The 17,515-nt window shown below is 35.1% G+C and overlaps 1 protein-coding gene across 1 annotated transcript; it reads right to left on the bottom strand.

Moving 5' to 3' along the window:
* Nucleotides 1-744: 744 nt before the first annotated feature.
* Nucleotides 745-1,782, bottom strand: LOC126689642 (ethylene-responsive transcription factor ERF109-like). Its single transcript, XM_050384867.1, has one exon. The coding sequence runs from the start codon at nt 1,689-1,691 to the stop codon at nt 1,071-1,073; it is 621 nt and encodes a 206-aa protein (XP_050240824.1). The 5' UTR covers nt 1,692-1,782; the 3' UTR covers nt 745-1,070.
* Between the last annotated feature and the right edge of the window lie 15,733 nt (nt 1,783-17,515).

A 17,515-nucleotide genomic window follows, 5' to 3' on the forward strand; every position in this document is an offset into this window, starting at 1 on the left:
GGATTTTGTTTTGTGTTTGGATTATGTGAGAAACAGAGAGAATGAGAGAAAAAAAAAATCCGGAGGAGAGAGAAAGAATTGATATAATACTAACTGGGATAATTTTTTAAGTAGAAAAATTGATTTGGAGTTGCTACAATGTTCTCTAAATTAAGAGAATCACTGTAGCAGCTTCAAAAATAAATTTGGAGAATTTGGATGTTTGGAGAATCGACTGGAGCATGAATAGTAGCCTTTGGTGCTCCAAAAATAGCTATACCAAGACTGTTGGAGATGCTCTTACACAAATCGTGAGGTGAAAAGATAAAACAGATTACCAAATTAAAAAAGGATTAACAAACTAAATGGAACTCCAAAAACTAACTCTTTTACAGTGTTCAACTCATTTTTCATGCATCACCTAGTCATTAGAAGCTAGGTGATGCATTTAGTGATATATATTTTAGAGATCCTTCACAGCTATTAGTGTTATTACCAAACAAACGAGGGGGAAAATAACAATTCAACAATTTTTTTTTTTTATATAAAATAGAAATTTTACTCTAACTTAATCTAAGAGTATATATGTGCGAATCTCTTTCCTGAAGACAGAAGATTAATTTATATAGAGTAAAAATGAGAGAACCAAATGTTTTTCGCTTGTTGTTCGTTGGGATTGACTTTTGGTGTGTTAAAATATAAATTTTATTTTTTTTATTTATATAACAATGATGCTTAGTGCTCGCAAACAAAGACCAAAGCATAAATAGCAATGAAAGCTACGAAATCAGAGTATTTGGCTCCAACATTGGTGCCCACATTTGAGCCCCTTTGTTGTTTTGACTCTGTTTCACTCAGCTCCAAGTATACATCGTTTTATTTATTTATTTATTAATTTAATTTCATATGATTTCCCGCTCTAATAATAAGTGGGAATTTTTTTTTTTTAAATAAATCAATAAAAGAACCGTCATTTCGACTCTATATTATGGACGAAATGGGCATGAATTACTACGAAGATCAGAGCATCCTTTTTCCTAAAGTCTACATAATCCGATGCTCCATCTGATTTCCCGCTCTAATAACATGGGCTAATCATTCAAATCCTTCAACAACTGGTCAAGTTCCTCCGACGTAAGCCAATCCGAAAGCTTATTGTCTTCGTCACTGCTCTCTACCACTTCCACAGTCTGTGCCTCGCTCTCAATCATTGTCTCCGCATTAACATTTGGATTTTCTTCATGCTGATCTTGTTCGACTTCGCTTTGCTTTCCCACATAGTCTGACATTGGAAAATTAAGCTTAGCTCTGGATCCGCGGAACTCGATGGCAGCCTTATCATAAGCCCTGGCAGCCTCCTCCGCCGTCAGGAACGTACCTAGCCACTTGCGCTTCGCTTCCCTCGGGTCTCGAATCTCAGACGCCCATTTCCCCCAAGGCCTCTGCCTCACTCCCCTGTATCTCTTCTCATTGTCATTCTTCATCTTCTTCTTCGAGCTCCTCTTGCTGGATGATGGCAATGAGGACGTAGCAGCACCAGGCGGGACCGGTTGTTGTTGCAGTAGTTGATGGTGTTGTGGGGTCAGGCCTTGAATGCCGTCAGTGATAACGTGGTTGAGAGCTGAGACCAAAATGTCTTGTTCTTGTTCCTCTGTTATTCTTGCCCTCCATGGGCACCACCTATAAATCTTGCTTGCATTAAAACCATACATCACGTATTGGCTTTTGGAATTCGGACAAAATGATGAATTTTCCCTTTCTGGAATATGTGAGAGAGAGAGAGAGAGATGTAAGAGAGTTTCGAGTTTCGATTCGAAAAGCAGGGAATCCGGCGATGCTGCGCAAAAGATTTATATATATTTTTTTTGAGAAACAAAAAAAAGATTTATATAGGAGTAACGGATTTGTAATGTCCACTGTACTACTACCAGCCTGTACGCTACACGCGGAGCATCTTTTGCTGTTGGAAATTCAATGTGGCCCGCAGGTGTTTCTTTCATAGGTGTGAACGTGGAGCAAAGTTCACAACCTGTCATTGTCAGACGTTAAAATACACCTACATGTTAACAGGCAAAACTTTGAAAAGTCTATACACAATTTATTTGAGAAGATTTTTTTTTTTTTAAAAAAAATTTAAATAATGTTTCTTGTTAATTAAATTGGGAATGTTGTAGCTTTTTGTTGCATCCACAGCTTTACCCAAAATTTTTACTAATTAATGTGACAGATTGTTAGTGAAAAAGTAAAAAAAAAAAAATGAATCAATAACAAGTTTAGATAAGAACAAATAAAAACATGTAAAATTAACTATTATAAAAAAAATATTGTAAATTTTTTTTTATGCAGCGTTACTCATAAAACTTAGAGAACTTTTGGAAAGTGGGGATCCAAATGATTGATAATTTGAATACTATTTAATATTCATTATTTAAAGGGTCTTGTTAACAAGTGTCATATAGGCTATTAGAGGTATATTAGCCCATTAGTATAGACCCAAATCTAATTCTATTTTATGTGTAAGTCAAGTCTCCTACTTATACTAAAAATTTATTAGTCTAGGGTTTAGTTTACTATATATATATACATATGTTATGTTTATTGTAACACAAGTTTTATACTACACTCTCATATATTAAAAATGTAGCACTTTAGGGTTTCTTCTGTGGATGTAGACCGTTAGACTGAGTCATGTTACTCTTGTGTTCTTGTGTTCTATTCTTTATGTTTCCACTTCCGCATCTACTTTGGTATATTCAATATAGTGTATCAATGCTAATATTTAACACATGCATTATTAAATACTCAATTATGAGCTATAATGCATTTTTTCAAACAACAAAAAAATATTAATAATTTATAGACAAAATTTGGCTACAAATTTGGTTATAGCAAATGATTATAACTCTCACAAAAAAAAAAAAAAATATGACTTCATATTTTGAAAATTTAACTAGTAAATTGTATATTCTTAATACACATATCAAATTTCGTGCTAATTGAATATTATTTACTATTCGATTTATAAACTTATTTTTTTATGTACAATTTTAGACTCTAAAAACTTAAAATTTAAATATTTGAGTATAAAATTGTTACTGATTTTCGGACATGAATAAAATACCTATACATGACGAGTTGTGACGCAAAATTATGTTTTTTTTGGTGGTCTTAACATAAATTGAATGGCAAGTTATGACACAAAATTATGTCATTTTTGGTGATCCTAGCACAACTCAATTTGTAAACGGATAAAACTTTAAAAAAGTCTAACACACAAAACAGAAAAAATTCTTGTTTTTTTTTTTTTTTTTTTTTTTAAGGTCAGCACTGAGGCATAGATTTTGGCCGTATATTAAAGTCAAAACATTGCCTTGTGGATTTACTGGGACAGAGGAGCATCTCAGCCAAGCCAACTGTCTTCTTCCAAACCGTCTAAAAATTAAAAAATGGTCAAACTGAATGCTTTTTTTTTTTTTTTTTTTTTCCTTCCTTTGACCAGCAGTGACGGAGAATCAAGGTAACTAATTTCGTTTTTGTAACTATCTAGTTATTAGGCCACCGTTAGAAACTAAATAAATTTCTAACATCTCAAGCCTTAGAGGCTCAATTTTCAGCTTATAAACCGAGCCTTAGAGGCTCGGTTTTCATGCTTTTAGGCTTCCTGAAGCGGCTGACTGCACACGTGGAAATCGAGTCTTATAGACTCGATTTTTATAGACGACTCTCAGCTGCTCGATATTTGTGCTAGAAGATGCCAAGTAGATGCCACATCGAAATCGAGTTTTAGAGACTCGATTTGCTAAAAGTGAAACCGAGTCTTAGAAACTCGATTTTCAAATTGTGGTTAAGAACTACTCCACTTGGCAATCATGTCTGGGTCCTTATATCAGATCTAATTTTTTGTCTGGGTCTCAGGGGTCTCATACACACACTCAGCAACAATCAGACAAAGACTCCTTGTAGTCTTCTCTCCTCTTTCACTCCTCCTCTCACTCATACAATCTCAGCACATTTGCACATCCAAAATGTCAAGTAAGGGTCTGTTGATTGTTTAGTGTATATAGTGTTAAGATATATTTGTATCATGGGTATGTATTTTTTGTTTGGTTTTGATATTTCTCTTTAGTTTCTGTTTTGTGCCCTTTCTCTATGTCTCTAGCAGTTAAAATCACATAGTCAATCCAAGTTGTTACTGATGATTAAACTATGTCTTTATGTCTGCTTACAACCAACTTATGAAGTAAGGGGAAGTGTTCCTTTTGTGTGTGTGTTACTGATGATTTTGCCACTTCTCATAGCTACTAGTACTGGTAGTGAAATATTAATGTTTCGAAAATGCTAAAATTTCTATTAGTTTTATTATAAAATGCCTATTAATTGATATGGTTAAAAATGTAGTTAATACTACATCAATTGTATAATAAATAAAGTTTTTAACTTTCTTTTGTCTTTTGTTCAGAAATTCACACAATTTGTAAATATTATATAATAAAAGGATTGTGTGTATTACACACAAACCGTTACATAGTTTTACACATTGCATATTTTAATTGAAACCATGACTTGAAGTCACAATTCCCATAATCATGACTTTAAGTCACGGTTTCAGTTTAAAAATAAGATATGTGTAAAATTATGTGTAATAACTTGTGTTCAACAAGTATTACCAATAATAAAATTTGTAATATCTCTTGTATCTGTCTTAATAATAAAATTTTTGCTTTAATTTGAGGTTGGGCTTGGTGTGATGGTAAGTGCCTTTAACTAAAAGCAAAAGGCGTGCTGTAAGACCCAGTAAAAAACGCAAACGCTGAAAACGCTCATCTGTCACTATCTAAACTCACGCCAAGTGTCTAATTATTGAAAGATTTTTGGTAGGTGATTTTTTCCAAAGGTGTAATCATCTAATAAGCCAAAATGAAAATAAGGACATTACCCAGGAAAATTTGAGAACATGACCATAATATTCAAAATCCTATTAGCCAATTCAACTCAATTAGAAAGCTTATCTTTATTTTAATGGTTGAGTAACAAAATTCATTATTATTATTAAGACTTTCTAAAAATATCAAATTTTCTCCCTAAGGCTCTATTTGGTTAAAGGATGAAAAATATTAAAAAGATGAAAAAATTTAGATGGATGAAAAACTCATTTATTTAGTTGAGAATAAAATAAAATAACAAAAAATGTAGTTTATAAATTTATCATGGGTATGTATGATGAATTTTTGTTGTTGTTTGGTTTGATATTTTTCTTTTTTTTGTTGTGTGTTCTCTATTGTATGCTAAATCCATATTTAAATATGTATGGGTTTTTCTAGGATACAACAAAATTTCACAACATTTTTATAAAAAAAGTGAAGGATCAATCCATTATAGGTCAAAATAAAACAAACTAAAATGAAAAAAAGATCATAGTGAGACTCACCACAACTTATTATAAAAATATTGTGAGACTTTGGTTAGTTCTTAAAATTTCACAAAATGTATTAGGGGTTGTTAGGGTACTTTTTTTTTACACCTAATTTTATTTGGGTACCACCTATTTATTTTCAAACACCACTAATAAGTTATTGGGTTTTCCCAAATATTTTTTGTTCTATTATTATGTTAATCACAAATGTTTCATATCTCATTATCTAAATTGGGTTATGATATAAAATATCACAAAAAAAGCCTGAAAACTCATATTTTATCCAATTTTATTATCATATTCTATTTAAAACCCAAGAATACTTATGCTAGGCAATATTTGAGAAGCCCATTATTCAAGTCCATAGCAAAACAATTTTATCAATGGAATTTAAATCCATGATCAAAGCCCATGATTTAAACCCATGGCAATTTATTTATCCAAAGCCCAATTTTCATTGGCAATATCAAAGTCCAATTCTCATTGGCAATATCAAAAACCCAACTTACGTTGGCACTATTTAATGCCCAATTTTCATTGGCAACATCAAAGCCCAATTCTCATTGGCAATATCAAAACCTGATTCTCATTGGCAATATCAAAAGCCCAACTTACATTGGCACTATTAAAAACTCAAGCTAACTACTTGGCACTATTCTATCAAAAGCCCAAGGTTATTAATACTTGGCAAAATATTATATCATAATTATTTCACTTAAAAGTCCGATAATTAAACATATTATTATAATATTACAAGCTCATGGAATTTATGAATTATCTATTCTCAAAACCAATGGAAATCATCTTGTAAAAGCCCATGGAAAGTTATGATTGTTAGACCCATGACATATATTTATTTCATGTTATAAACCCATGAAATACACGAACATCATTTGCATCGTGACATTCATAATATAGCCTTCGACACTTATGGTAAACATTCAAACCCACAAGATCATCATTTAAGTTATGATGCGATTATTAGAAACCATGAACATTATTGCAACATGGAATTCATCAAAGCAAATATTATTTACAAATGTATTTTGAAACTTGTCCTATTGTTTCAAACATTACAACTAATTGCCCAAAGGCCCATTGCAAGTATTTATGAAAAACCCCAAAATATTTACTAATAAAAGTCCATGAAGAATGAAATCCCATGGCAACATGTGCACACAAACCAGCCCATGTGAGCAAGCCTAAGCAAAAAACACCAGCAGGAGCCAAAGGAGAGTGGGCAAACAGCCCTTGTTCATTCCTAACCAAAAAGAGCAACTAGGTACTCATACAAGAGAACCAAGCCTTTGAGAATGGACTAAGGGCTGTTCCATCAGTTTTCTGCCACCTTCTGCCTGACGTGAATAGTGCCCAAGGGTTGTCATATCAGCTGAAGTCAAAAGGATGAAGGGACTCCATCATCTTCCTCAAGACTGCACCTCCAGCGGAAGGGGAGCTGAAACCAAACTTTAATAAATTGATACTATAAATGTTAAAAACATTCAAGACATGATTTATGTGCCAAGCCCATAAATCCTAAAGGGGAAAAATTGGGAATATGTGATTTGGAGGGCATAAAGAGATTTCCAGCGAAACCCCCTGAAGTGACTAAGAATTTGACACATGGTTTGGGGTGTTGAATCTTACTTCTTGGGGACCAAATCTCAGTTGCAGTATTAGGATTTATTCTTGATACTTGCCTTAATCCCATTGGTTGAACACAATCTTAGTATTTAATACAAAAAGTTCTAAAATTCCATCATTACCCAAAGAAGCAAGACAACCCCTCAAAGTGGATTTTCCTACTTCTGATAAAAAATCCCAGGAAAGTTAAACCTTGATTCGTCACCCCTGATGAGTCATGCATTTTTGGATTCTTGTCAATCAATACTTCTCTAAAGCTCTATTATAAAAACATATACACCTTAGCCCATTAGGGGGGGGGGGGGGGGGGGGAGCCTCTCTAAAAACTTTTGTCATTGACTACATTCTGCAGAAATTCAACCCCTATTAAGCTTTCTTTAAGCTTCCCCAAACTCTCTAGAGCTTACTCACAACCTTTCTCAACCTATAGTCATCATAACACTAACAATCACTACCTTGCTTACACCTTCCTATTCCCTAAACGACCAATAACTGACTAGGGAACCACTCCCTCTGAAACTCCTAATCTATTTGCCATTTTACTAGTGGTTTAGCTCTTCTTAAGCTCACCACTCATCATCTTCAGCCTACACTCATCTAATTCCAGATATTCTTCTCACCCCTCTACACAAACACAACTCAAAAATGTCCTTCAACAAGACACAAACAACCTATTTCTCACCAAAAGCTTCAATCTCAGTATTAATTTTATTCCACTCACTCAAAACAGTCCACATTCACCTCGTTCACGCTTTATAAACACATACCAACCAAAATCTTAGCTTAATATTTGTTGCACTGAGCTGGAAATCTTTCTCTCCCTTCATTTCATCCTTTTTTTTCCTCTTTTATTTGTAACTATGGAGCCTTTAATTTTTGTTTAGTATTATTATGATGAAGGCCATAATGTTCTGGAAACTATCTCTTCCCATGGAACCTTTAATTTTACTTTTTATTTTACGGTTGAAGGATATAATGTATATATAACAATTGAATTTTTCCCTCATATTGATGTAATGATGGCTGAAAGTATAATGAACTCCCCTGACCGAGACATGCAAGGACCCCCAGGAGTTAACACGTTCCTAAACTTATTTAATCATTGACCATTGGACTGTTTAAATCTATTTTTTTTGGACTAAGTGTAATTTTACCCTTATCGCTGGAAGACTGATTTGAACTATAATGCTGTAAAAGGACTAATAATATAACAAACTAACAACACTAACGTGTTTATTATGCTTTATTGTTGCCTTCTTGTTAGGGTGCAGCCTTTATCTTTTACTTGGGCGGACTTACACCACATCAATAGCCTTTGGGCTTTATTTCAAGGGTCCATCGTCGAGTTTCAACTTGGCTATCCCATATTCTATTTTGGAACATCAAAATTTTTCCCTCAACAGGGGCGTAACTGATAAATTAAATTACTGATAAATTAAATTGCAAAAAATTTATTACTAAAAATTAAGTCACAACTTTTGTTAAAATTAATCATTTGACAAACTATGAGAGTAGTAAAGAAAAAATTATGAGTAAGGTTGCGTTTTAGATTAGAGTTTAAAGTCAGTTTATTTTACTATTTATTTTTGCTATTATCTATAAGTTTCACAATAATTTTTGATGCTATTTCTGGAATTTATTATACTATTTCAGCTAATTTTTACTTTTATTTATAACACTTTCAAGCAAATTTTTTTAATTTTTTTAACTAAATAACTTGTTTCTAAGGGTCTGTTTGAATTGAACTTATTTTTGCTAAAATTGAAAATTGAAAACATTATAGCAAAATAATTTTTAAATGTGTAAATAGTACCATGAGACCTATTTTTAATATTTTTTTTGAATAAAGTGGTTGCGGGTCTCATGAACAGTGCGTGAACAGTGCTGCTACAATTGTGAACAGTAAATTTTGTCTCCCTGAAACGTGTGAATGAAAAAAAAAAAAAAAAGGAAAACGTTGAAATAAAAACACAAAAGCGGAATCCAAACTGGCACTAAATGTACTCTATCTAGCTGTGGAGTTTACAAGAGGAGACCAAGTTAGACCATGTAGCTAGGCCTCACATAAATCAACCTGTGCATAACAACTGGATGACGTGACACATGAATGACTCTTACTAACCTAGCTGTGGAATTTATGGGAGGAAGTGACATTCGATTGTACTGGTGCTAGATTCAATTACACAATTTTGTCTGTAATTCGTTCATGTGATGAGTTGTAGTTGGTTGAAGGGTGATAGTGGGTCTATGTGCCACACCGTTTTACCAACTACAACTTATCATATAGACAAATTATGCGCAAAGTTGCGTAATTAAATTTGACACAAGAATTTTTCATGTGGAATTCACACGAGGATGAATGAGACCAATTAGTTAGACCTCGTAGCTAGGCCTCCCATAAATCAACCTATGCATAACAAGTGGATGACGAGACACATGCGTCTTCTTTTCAAATAAGTTATTAACTTGTAATAGTAATTAAAAAACAAGGGATTAAGGGTACTACATCTGATGCAATTCGCTCATTTTGTGTTTGATAATAATTATTTTTGTTAATTTATTTTATTATTTAATTTAATTTTGCTATTTTTTATGAGTTTTATTGTACTTTTTGATACTATTTATGAGTCCCATTGTATTATTTCAGTTAACTTTTATCTTTATTTATATTATTTTCAGTAAAAAGTTTTCTATGAAAACGCAAAGGGTCTCTCACATGATTGAGTGAAAAGGTAACTTTAAAAAAAATGCAAAACTATGTATGATGAATTTTTATACCCAAATTATGTATTCAAAATAACTTATCAAACACCATCACATGTAAAAATGGATAATTTTTTCTATATTCAAATATAGAATTTAAATATAGAAAAGAGGAAATAAAAAATAAATACATAACTTTTTAGAACCAAACAGGGGCTTAGTTTTGAAAGCAATAGTGAAATTGCGTTCTATTTGTGTAAAAGAAAAAGATACTATGGGTTTGTTTGGATACCACTTACTTTGTTGAAACTGAAAACTTATTGCTGAACCCTGAAAGTACCGTGGATAAAAGTAAAAATTAGTTGAAATAGTACATTGGGGGCCATGGATAGTGCCAAAAAGTTCAGTGGGGTCCATAAATAATAGCAACAATAAACTGATTAGTGAAATAATTTATAATTTTAATCTACATCCAAATGCACACTATTTCACCCACTCTTTCCTCGACTTCAACCATTAAAAAAGAAAAGAAAAAAAGAAAAGGCAATTAATTGAAGAAAATGAACAAATCATGGTTACAGAATATGTAAGTAGGTAACCGACTATCTCAAAAACTGAAGATAATCCTCAAACCAATAATTGTAAAAAATACTAGGACATGGTTTAAAAAAAAAAAAAAAAAAAAAAAAAAAAAAAAAAAAAAAAAAGAAGAAGCTAGGACATGATTGACTGGTCAAAGTAATAGCTGGTTTATTTGGGATTGAGATTAGGTGTCAGGTGGGCATATTACCACCCAAAGTAATAACTGGTTTATTTGAACAATTAATACAGCCCAAGATTAACATTCTAGCCACTAATGCCCACCAACGCTACCTTTATATAGTAAATCAAATGATTCGAAGAAGAGAGTGAAGGGGTTGGAGAAATCAAAACTACCGAGGAGGATTTTATTTATGTTTCAATTTTTGATAGAAGTCACAAGTTGTGGACTTAGGACCTTACCTTCCATACACACTTTTGAGAGGAAAAATTGCCAGATTTCATAATTCTTTTACAGTTTATACTTTGTTCTAAAAGTGATATATATATATATATATATATACATATATATTTGGTAAACAAACACAATATTACTAAATATGTGCACAGAAAGATAATAAAAATAAATAAAAGATTCTCAAAGAAAAAAGAAAAAAAACAAGTAACACCCACTTACACAAATCGTGAGGTGAAAATATAAAACGGATTACCAAATTAAAAAAGGATTAACAAACTAAATGGAACTCCAAAAACTAACTCTTACAATGTTCAACTCATTTTTCATGCATCACCTGGTCATTAGAAGCTAGGTGATGCATTTAGTGATATATATTTTAGAGATCCCTCACAGCTATTAGTGTTATTACCAAACAAATGAGGGGGAAAATATCAATTCAACAATTTTTTTATACAAAATAGAAATTTTACTATAATTTAATTTAAGTATATATGTGTGTGAGTTTCATTTCTGGATACTTGAACTCCGGCTCTTATCTCTCGTACCCTACAAGTACTTATATTTGTGGAGTGACCATTGCACTAAGGATGTGCGGTCAAGACAAAGAGAATGTCATTTAAGGAGATAAATGCCGGTACTACAACATTTTAAATACATTTTGTCATAACTTATAACATGGCAAGTTGTGAGTGGTAGAAATATGAATCTACCATTTTTTCTCCATGTTGACGGTTGTGGTAGAAATTGTGTAAAATATTATGTTACTAGCATTTCATCACAAAATCCATAAAAATACACCAAATTGCAGGGGAATTTTATAGGGGACATAAAGATATGGTGCACACCACACAAACTCACAAAGATATTTCCCAATAAAAACTGTCACTATATACGTACGTACTTTCTTAAGAAATTTTAGCAAAAAGATGAAAGAAATCTGTACAGGGAAGACCAAAAGTCAATCCCAACGAACAAGAAGCGCAGAAATCAGGTTATCAATATATAGGTTGTATTTTGCGGAAATGAAGATTGTTGTTCAATATTATGTGAGCTCCACTTTCCAGCTACTTTATCTAGGATGCTTCTTCATCCTATATTCTTACAGGTTTAAAGTTCAAAAATTTTCTTTCATTAATCCAATTTTCATACTAGGTGCATATATATCTTTATATATTTTGAAAGTGAAGTTGCAAATTTATCAGTGAGAAAACTTAGAAAATGAATACAATCTCTGGCGATCTTAAAGTTTCTGAAGTTGTATGATTATCCTGATCTGTTGTACTATTAAGATGCAAAGCAAAATTTTAAGCTTCTCTGCAGACAGATATGTCTATTAAAGACTACAGAAATTGTTGTTGATCTCTGTACATAATAAATTAGTATTAGAATTTTACTGCATACCACAATGCCATATTGGTCACAAAAGGTATTTATCTCTTAAAATTCTTAAGTAGAAGATTCATTTTATCATGAATTTAACATTTAAAATAATATACAAAGATGTTGATGATGAGGTTGCATTACATTAATCATTTTTATTTTTCAAGAATTTTGTAATTCAAATGGTTGACATTTCTTAATGTTTCTAATGAAAATATCGAGTGACAATCAAATTCCCAACCCTATTATAATTGTTGAAATTATCAACCACAAAACCATTTTTATTTAACTTCAAAGGGTGGTCTCTATCGTATGCTAAATTCATATTTAAACATGTATGAGTTCTTCTAGGACATAACAAAATTTCATAACATTTTTATATAAAAAGTGAAGTGTTAATTCATTTTATAGGTCAAAATAAAACAAACTTGTTAACATATATTAGGGTATGTGGGCTTTAGACCCACCTTGTTTACTTGTATAGCACTCTTACTTGTACTGCACACTCTGCCTCCTATATAAAGGCACTTATGTATATTCTACTACTCAATGAAATACAATACAATTATTCTGTATTTCTAACATGGTATCAGAGCCACTACTCTGATCCTTTGGTGTGCCGCTCTTAAGCAGTCCTGTCTTCTTGGGTGTCCTCTGTAGCCGTCTTTTGTGAGCAGCACCGTTGCCTTCACCACGACTCCAGTACATCAAAGACCACTGCCTTGCCGCCACCACTGCTTCCGCTTCTTCGATCAGACCACAGATAGCATCATTGGAAAGTAGTCTCTCCGATCTACCTTTCTGTGAAATTTCGTCTTCATCGGACCTCCCACGCGCCGCCAGAATTCTCGGCGTCACAGCCACGCGCCTCCACGCGCCGCCACTCGCCGCCACGCGCATCCATGCGCGGCCTGTCTCTGTCTCGCGCTCCCACGCGCCGGATCTGTCCGCTGACGTCATCACCTGTGCCACGTCAGCCCTAGCTGCGTCAGCATCCACTGATCTGCTGACGTCATCGCCACGTCATCCTGTGACGTCATCTGCTGACCGTTGACCGACAGTTGACCGTTGACTTTGACCAGTTTGACTGTTGACTTTTGACCAGAGTTGAGTTTTTGCAGTCCGTCCTCCTTACCCAATTTTACGCGTAGATTTCATTTTTGCGCTCCATTTTTGCATATTTTTTTTCTAAATGAGAAATAAGGACAGGTCTTCTTGTTGTTGCAATAATCGTCGCCAACAATCCAGCAAACGTCTTTACAGTTTTTGCAAACGTTTTGGCCACAATATTGAGACTTGCTATTATCGCAACAAATCAGCTGTGTCTATATCCCCTGCTACTGTTGCCAACACTGAGAGTGTCCAACCAATGGCTCCCGTCTCTGCACAGTCTAAGTCTTCAGGATGCACTTTCACCATGTCCACAGATGACCTTAAAAACATCATCGCCAATATCATTCGTATGGTTGGTAATACATCTTATTTGTCTTCTCTCTCAGCTTTATCTGGTATGTCTCCTTCCTCTTGGCTTATGGATTCTGCTTGTTGCAATCACATGACTCCTCACTCGTCCTTATTTTCTGAACTTAAACATGCACCACACCCTCTTAATATTCACACAGCAAATGGTTCCACTATGTCTGGTCATAATATAGGTTCCGTTTCAACCGCCAATCTCTCGGTTCTTGGTGTCTTCAATGTTCCTAACCTTTCTTACAATTTATTTTCTGTGGGCCAATTAGTTGAGTTAGGTTATCGCATTATCTTTGATTATTCTGGGTGTATTGTGTAGGATCCAAGGACGGGACAGGAGCTTGGGACCGGTCCCAGAGTTGGGCGTATGTTTCCCGTGGACAACCTTCGTCTTCCACTTGTTGCCCCTGTTTCTGTTGTTGCTGCTGCTGCAGTTTCTTCTACTCCTTCCCTTGCACTTTGGCATGCTCGACTTGGTCACGCATCTTCCTCTCGTGTACAACAATTGGCTTCTAGAGGTTTGTTAGATTCAGTATCTACAGAAAATTTTGATTGTGTTTCATGTCAGTTAGGAAAACAACCAGCTTTGCCTTTCAATACTAGTGAATCAATATCTACTGATATCTTTGACCTTATTCATTCTGATGTTTGGGGGCCTTCCTCTGTCTCTAGTATTGGTGGGTCTCGATATTTTGTTGTCTTTGTTGATGATTACTCTCGCTATAACTGGATTTTTAATATGAAACATCGTTCTGAGTTATTGCAAGTATATTCTAATTTTGCAAAAATGGTTGAAACTCAATTTTCAAAACGTATCAAAATTTTTCGATCTGATAATGCTCTTGAATACACTCAATATGCCTTCCAAGCTGTTTTGCATTCCTATGGCACTGTTCATCAACTAACTTGTCCAGGTACCTCTCAGCAAAATGGTAGAGCCGAACGAAAACTTCACCATATTCTTGACACTGTTCGTGCTCTTCTTCTCTCTGCTAAAGTTCCTGCTCCTTTCTGGGGTGAAGCTGCCCTTCATGCTGTTCATGCTATTAATCGCATTCCAAGTCCTGTTATTCAAAATCAAACTCCATATGAGCGCCTTTTTGGGTCACCTCCAGACTATCACCACCTTCGCTCCTTCGGTTCTGCTTGTTTCATTCTTCTTCAGCCACATGAGCATAACAAACTTGAGCCTCGGTCAAGACTTTGTTGTTTTCTTGGCTATGGCGAAACTCAAAAGGGGTATCGGTGTTATGATCCTGTCTCTCATCGTCTTCGTATCTCTCGCAATGTTGTCTTTTGGGAACATCGCTCCTTTGTCGAGCTCTCTCACTTCCGTGCCTCCCTATCCTCCTCCCCTGTTTTAGATCTTTTTCCAGATGAGGCACATATTCCTTCTGTAACTGCTCCTGATCCTTCTATAGTTGCTCCTGATCCACCTATAGACTTCTCTGTCCAACCACTAGATACCTTTGATTCCTTTCCTAGTTCACCCTTTAATGAACAGGTGGAAGATGCACAGGTTGAAGACGAGCTACCCAACCCTGAGCTTGGGTCCCCTGCTCCTGCTCCGCCTGAAGATCTTGCACAAGACATTCCGCCTCGCCACTCAACTCGGGTAAGATCCATTCCTACACATTTACTTGATTATCATTGTTACACTGCCCTTGCTACACTGCATGAGCCTCACACCTATCGTGAGGCTTCCACTGACCCTTTATGGCAGATTGCAATGAAAGAGGAACTTGATGCATTATCGAAAAACCATACTTGGGATTTGGTGAATCTCCCCCCTAGGAAATCTGTGGTTGGTTGTAAGTGGATCTACAAGATTAAGACTCGCTCTGATGGGTCCATTGAGCGCTACAAAGCTCGTCTTGTTGCAAAAGGTTTTACACAGGAGTATGGGATTGATTATGAAGAGACCTTTGCTCCAGTTGCTCGTATCTCATCTGTTCGAGCTCTCTTAGCTATTGCTGCTGCCAGAAAATGGGACCTTTTTCAGATGGATGTAAAAAATGCATTCCTTAATGGGGATTTAAGTGAAAAAGTTTATATGCAACCTCCTCCTGGTCTCTCTGTTGAATCAAATAAGGTTTGTTACCTTCGGCGTGCTCTTTATGACCTTAAACAAGCTCCACGAGCTTGGTTTGCCAAATTCAGCTCTACCATCTCTCGCTTAGGTTACATGGCCAGTCATTATGATTCTGCCTTATTTCTTTGTCGCACTGACAAAGGCACTATTTTACTTCTCCTGTATGTGGATGATATGATCATAACTAGTGATGACCTCAGTGGCATTCAAGAACTCAAGGATTTTCTTAGTCAGCAGTTTGAGATGAAAGATCTTAGCCATCTTAGCCATCTCAGCTACTTCTTGGGTCTTGAAATCACTCATTCTACAGATGGACTTTATGTTACTCAAGCCAAGTATGCCTCTGAACTCTTGTCTCGAGCTGGACTCACTGATAGCAAGACTGTTGACACTCCAGTTGAGCTTAATGCGCATCTGACTCCGTCAAGGGGGAAACCATTGTCTAATTCCTCTCTTTACAGACGTTTGGTTGGCAGCCTAGTTTATCTCACTGTCACTCGTCCAGACATTTCCTATGCTGTTCATCAAGTGAGTCAGTATCTATCTGCTCCACGATCGACTCACTATGCTGCTGTTTTGCGTATTCTTCGATACCTAAAGGGCACTCTCTTCCATGGTCTTTTCTACTCTGCTCAGTCTCCTCTTGTTCTCCGTGCATTTTCTGATGCTGATTGGGCAGGAGATCCCACTGATCGCAGGTCCACCACTGGTTATTGCTTTCTTCTTGGTTCTTCTCTGATTTCTTGGCCAAGCAAGAAACAAACTCATGTGGCCCGCTCCAGTACTGAAGCAGAATATCGTGCCCTTGCTGATACCACATCTGAGCTCCTTTGGCTACGGTGGCTTCTCAAAAACTTAGGTGTGTCCACATCCTCCGCTACTCCTCTTTATTGTGACAACCAGAGTGCCATTCATATTGCTCACAATGATGTTTTCCATGAACGGACTAAACACATCGAGATCGATTGTCATTTTATCCGTTATCATCTTGTCCATGGTGCTCTCAAGCTGATCTCAGTTTCTTCTAAAGATCAACTTGCAGATATCTTCACCAAGTCACATCCTAAGGGACGCCTTCGCACTTTGGTTGACAACCTCAATTTGGTCTCACATCCACCTTGAGTTTGAGGGGGGCTGTTAACATATATTAGGGTATGTGGGTTTTAGGCCCACCTTGTTTACTTGTATAGCACTCTTACTTGTACTGCACACTCTGCCTCCTATATAAATGCACTTATGTATATTCTATTACTCAATGAAATACAATACAATTATTCTGTATTTCTAACAAAACTGAAATGAAAAAAAGATCATACTAACACTTACCACAACTTAAAATAAGAACATTATGAAAATATTGTGAGACTTTGGTATGTTCTTAAAGTTGCACAAAATGTATTATGGGTATAATTGAAAAATTAAATTGCAATTTTTTTTTTTTGATAGAAAAATTGCAAAAATTTTATTACTAAAAATTAAGTCATAACTAATCACACGATAAACGGTAAGTTATGAAGGAAAATTACGAGTAAATAAGCTAAGCCGCGAAATTTACAAGAAAATGCATATGAGACCAAGTTAGACCTCGTAGCTAGCGCCACATAACTCAATTTATGAATAACAAATAACAACTGGATTAACGTGACACATGCAGGTGTCTTTTTTTCAAATAAGTTGTTGACTCGGTAATATTATATTAAATCTAAAACAAGGGCAGGCTTCTTTCTTTTTTGTGAAAGAACAACTTGTGCTTTTCCTTCCGAACAAGGACTTTGTGAAAGAAACATCTACTTTTCCTAATGAGCTGGCTGAAAATGTCCAGGTGTCCAACATG

Source organism: Quercus robur, chromosome 6 (assembly GCF_932294415.1).
Source record: "Quercus robur chromosome 6, dhQueRobu3.1, whole genome shotgun sequence".
Classification (NCBI taxonomy): Eukaryota; Viridiplantae; Streptophyta; class Magnoliopsida; order Fagales; family Fagaceae; genus Quercus; species Quercus robur.

Coding starts and splice junctions, on each gene's coding strand:
- LOC126689642 (XM_050384867.1), bottom strand. CDS start 1,691: ATGTATGGTTTTAATGCAAGCAAGATTTATAGGTGGTGCCCATGGAGG.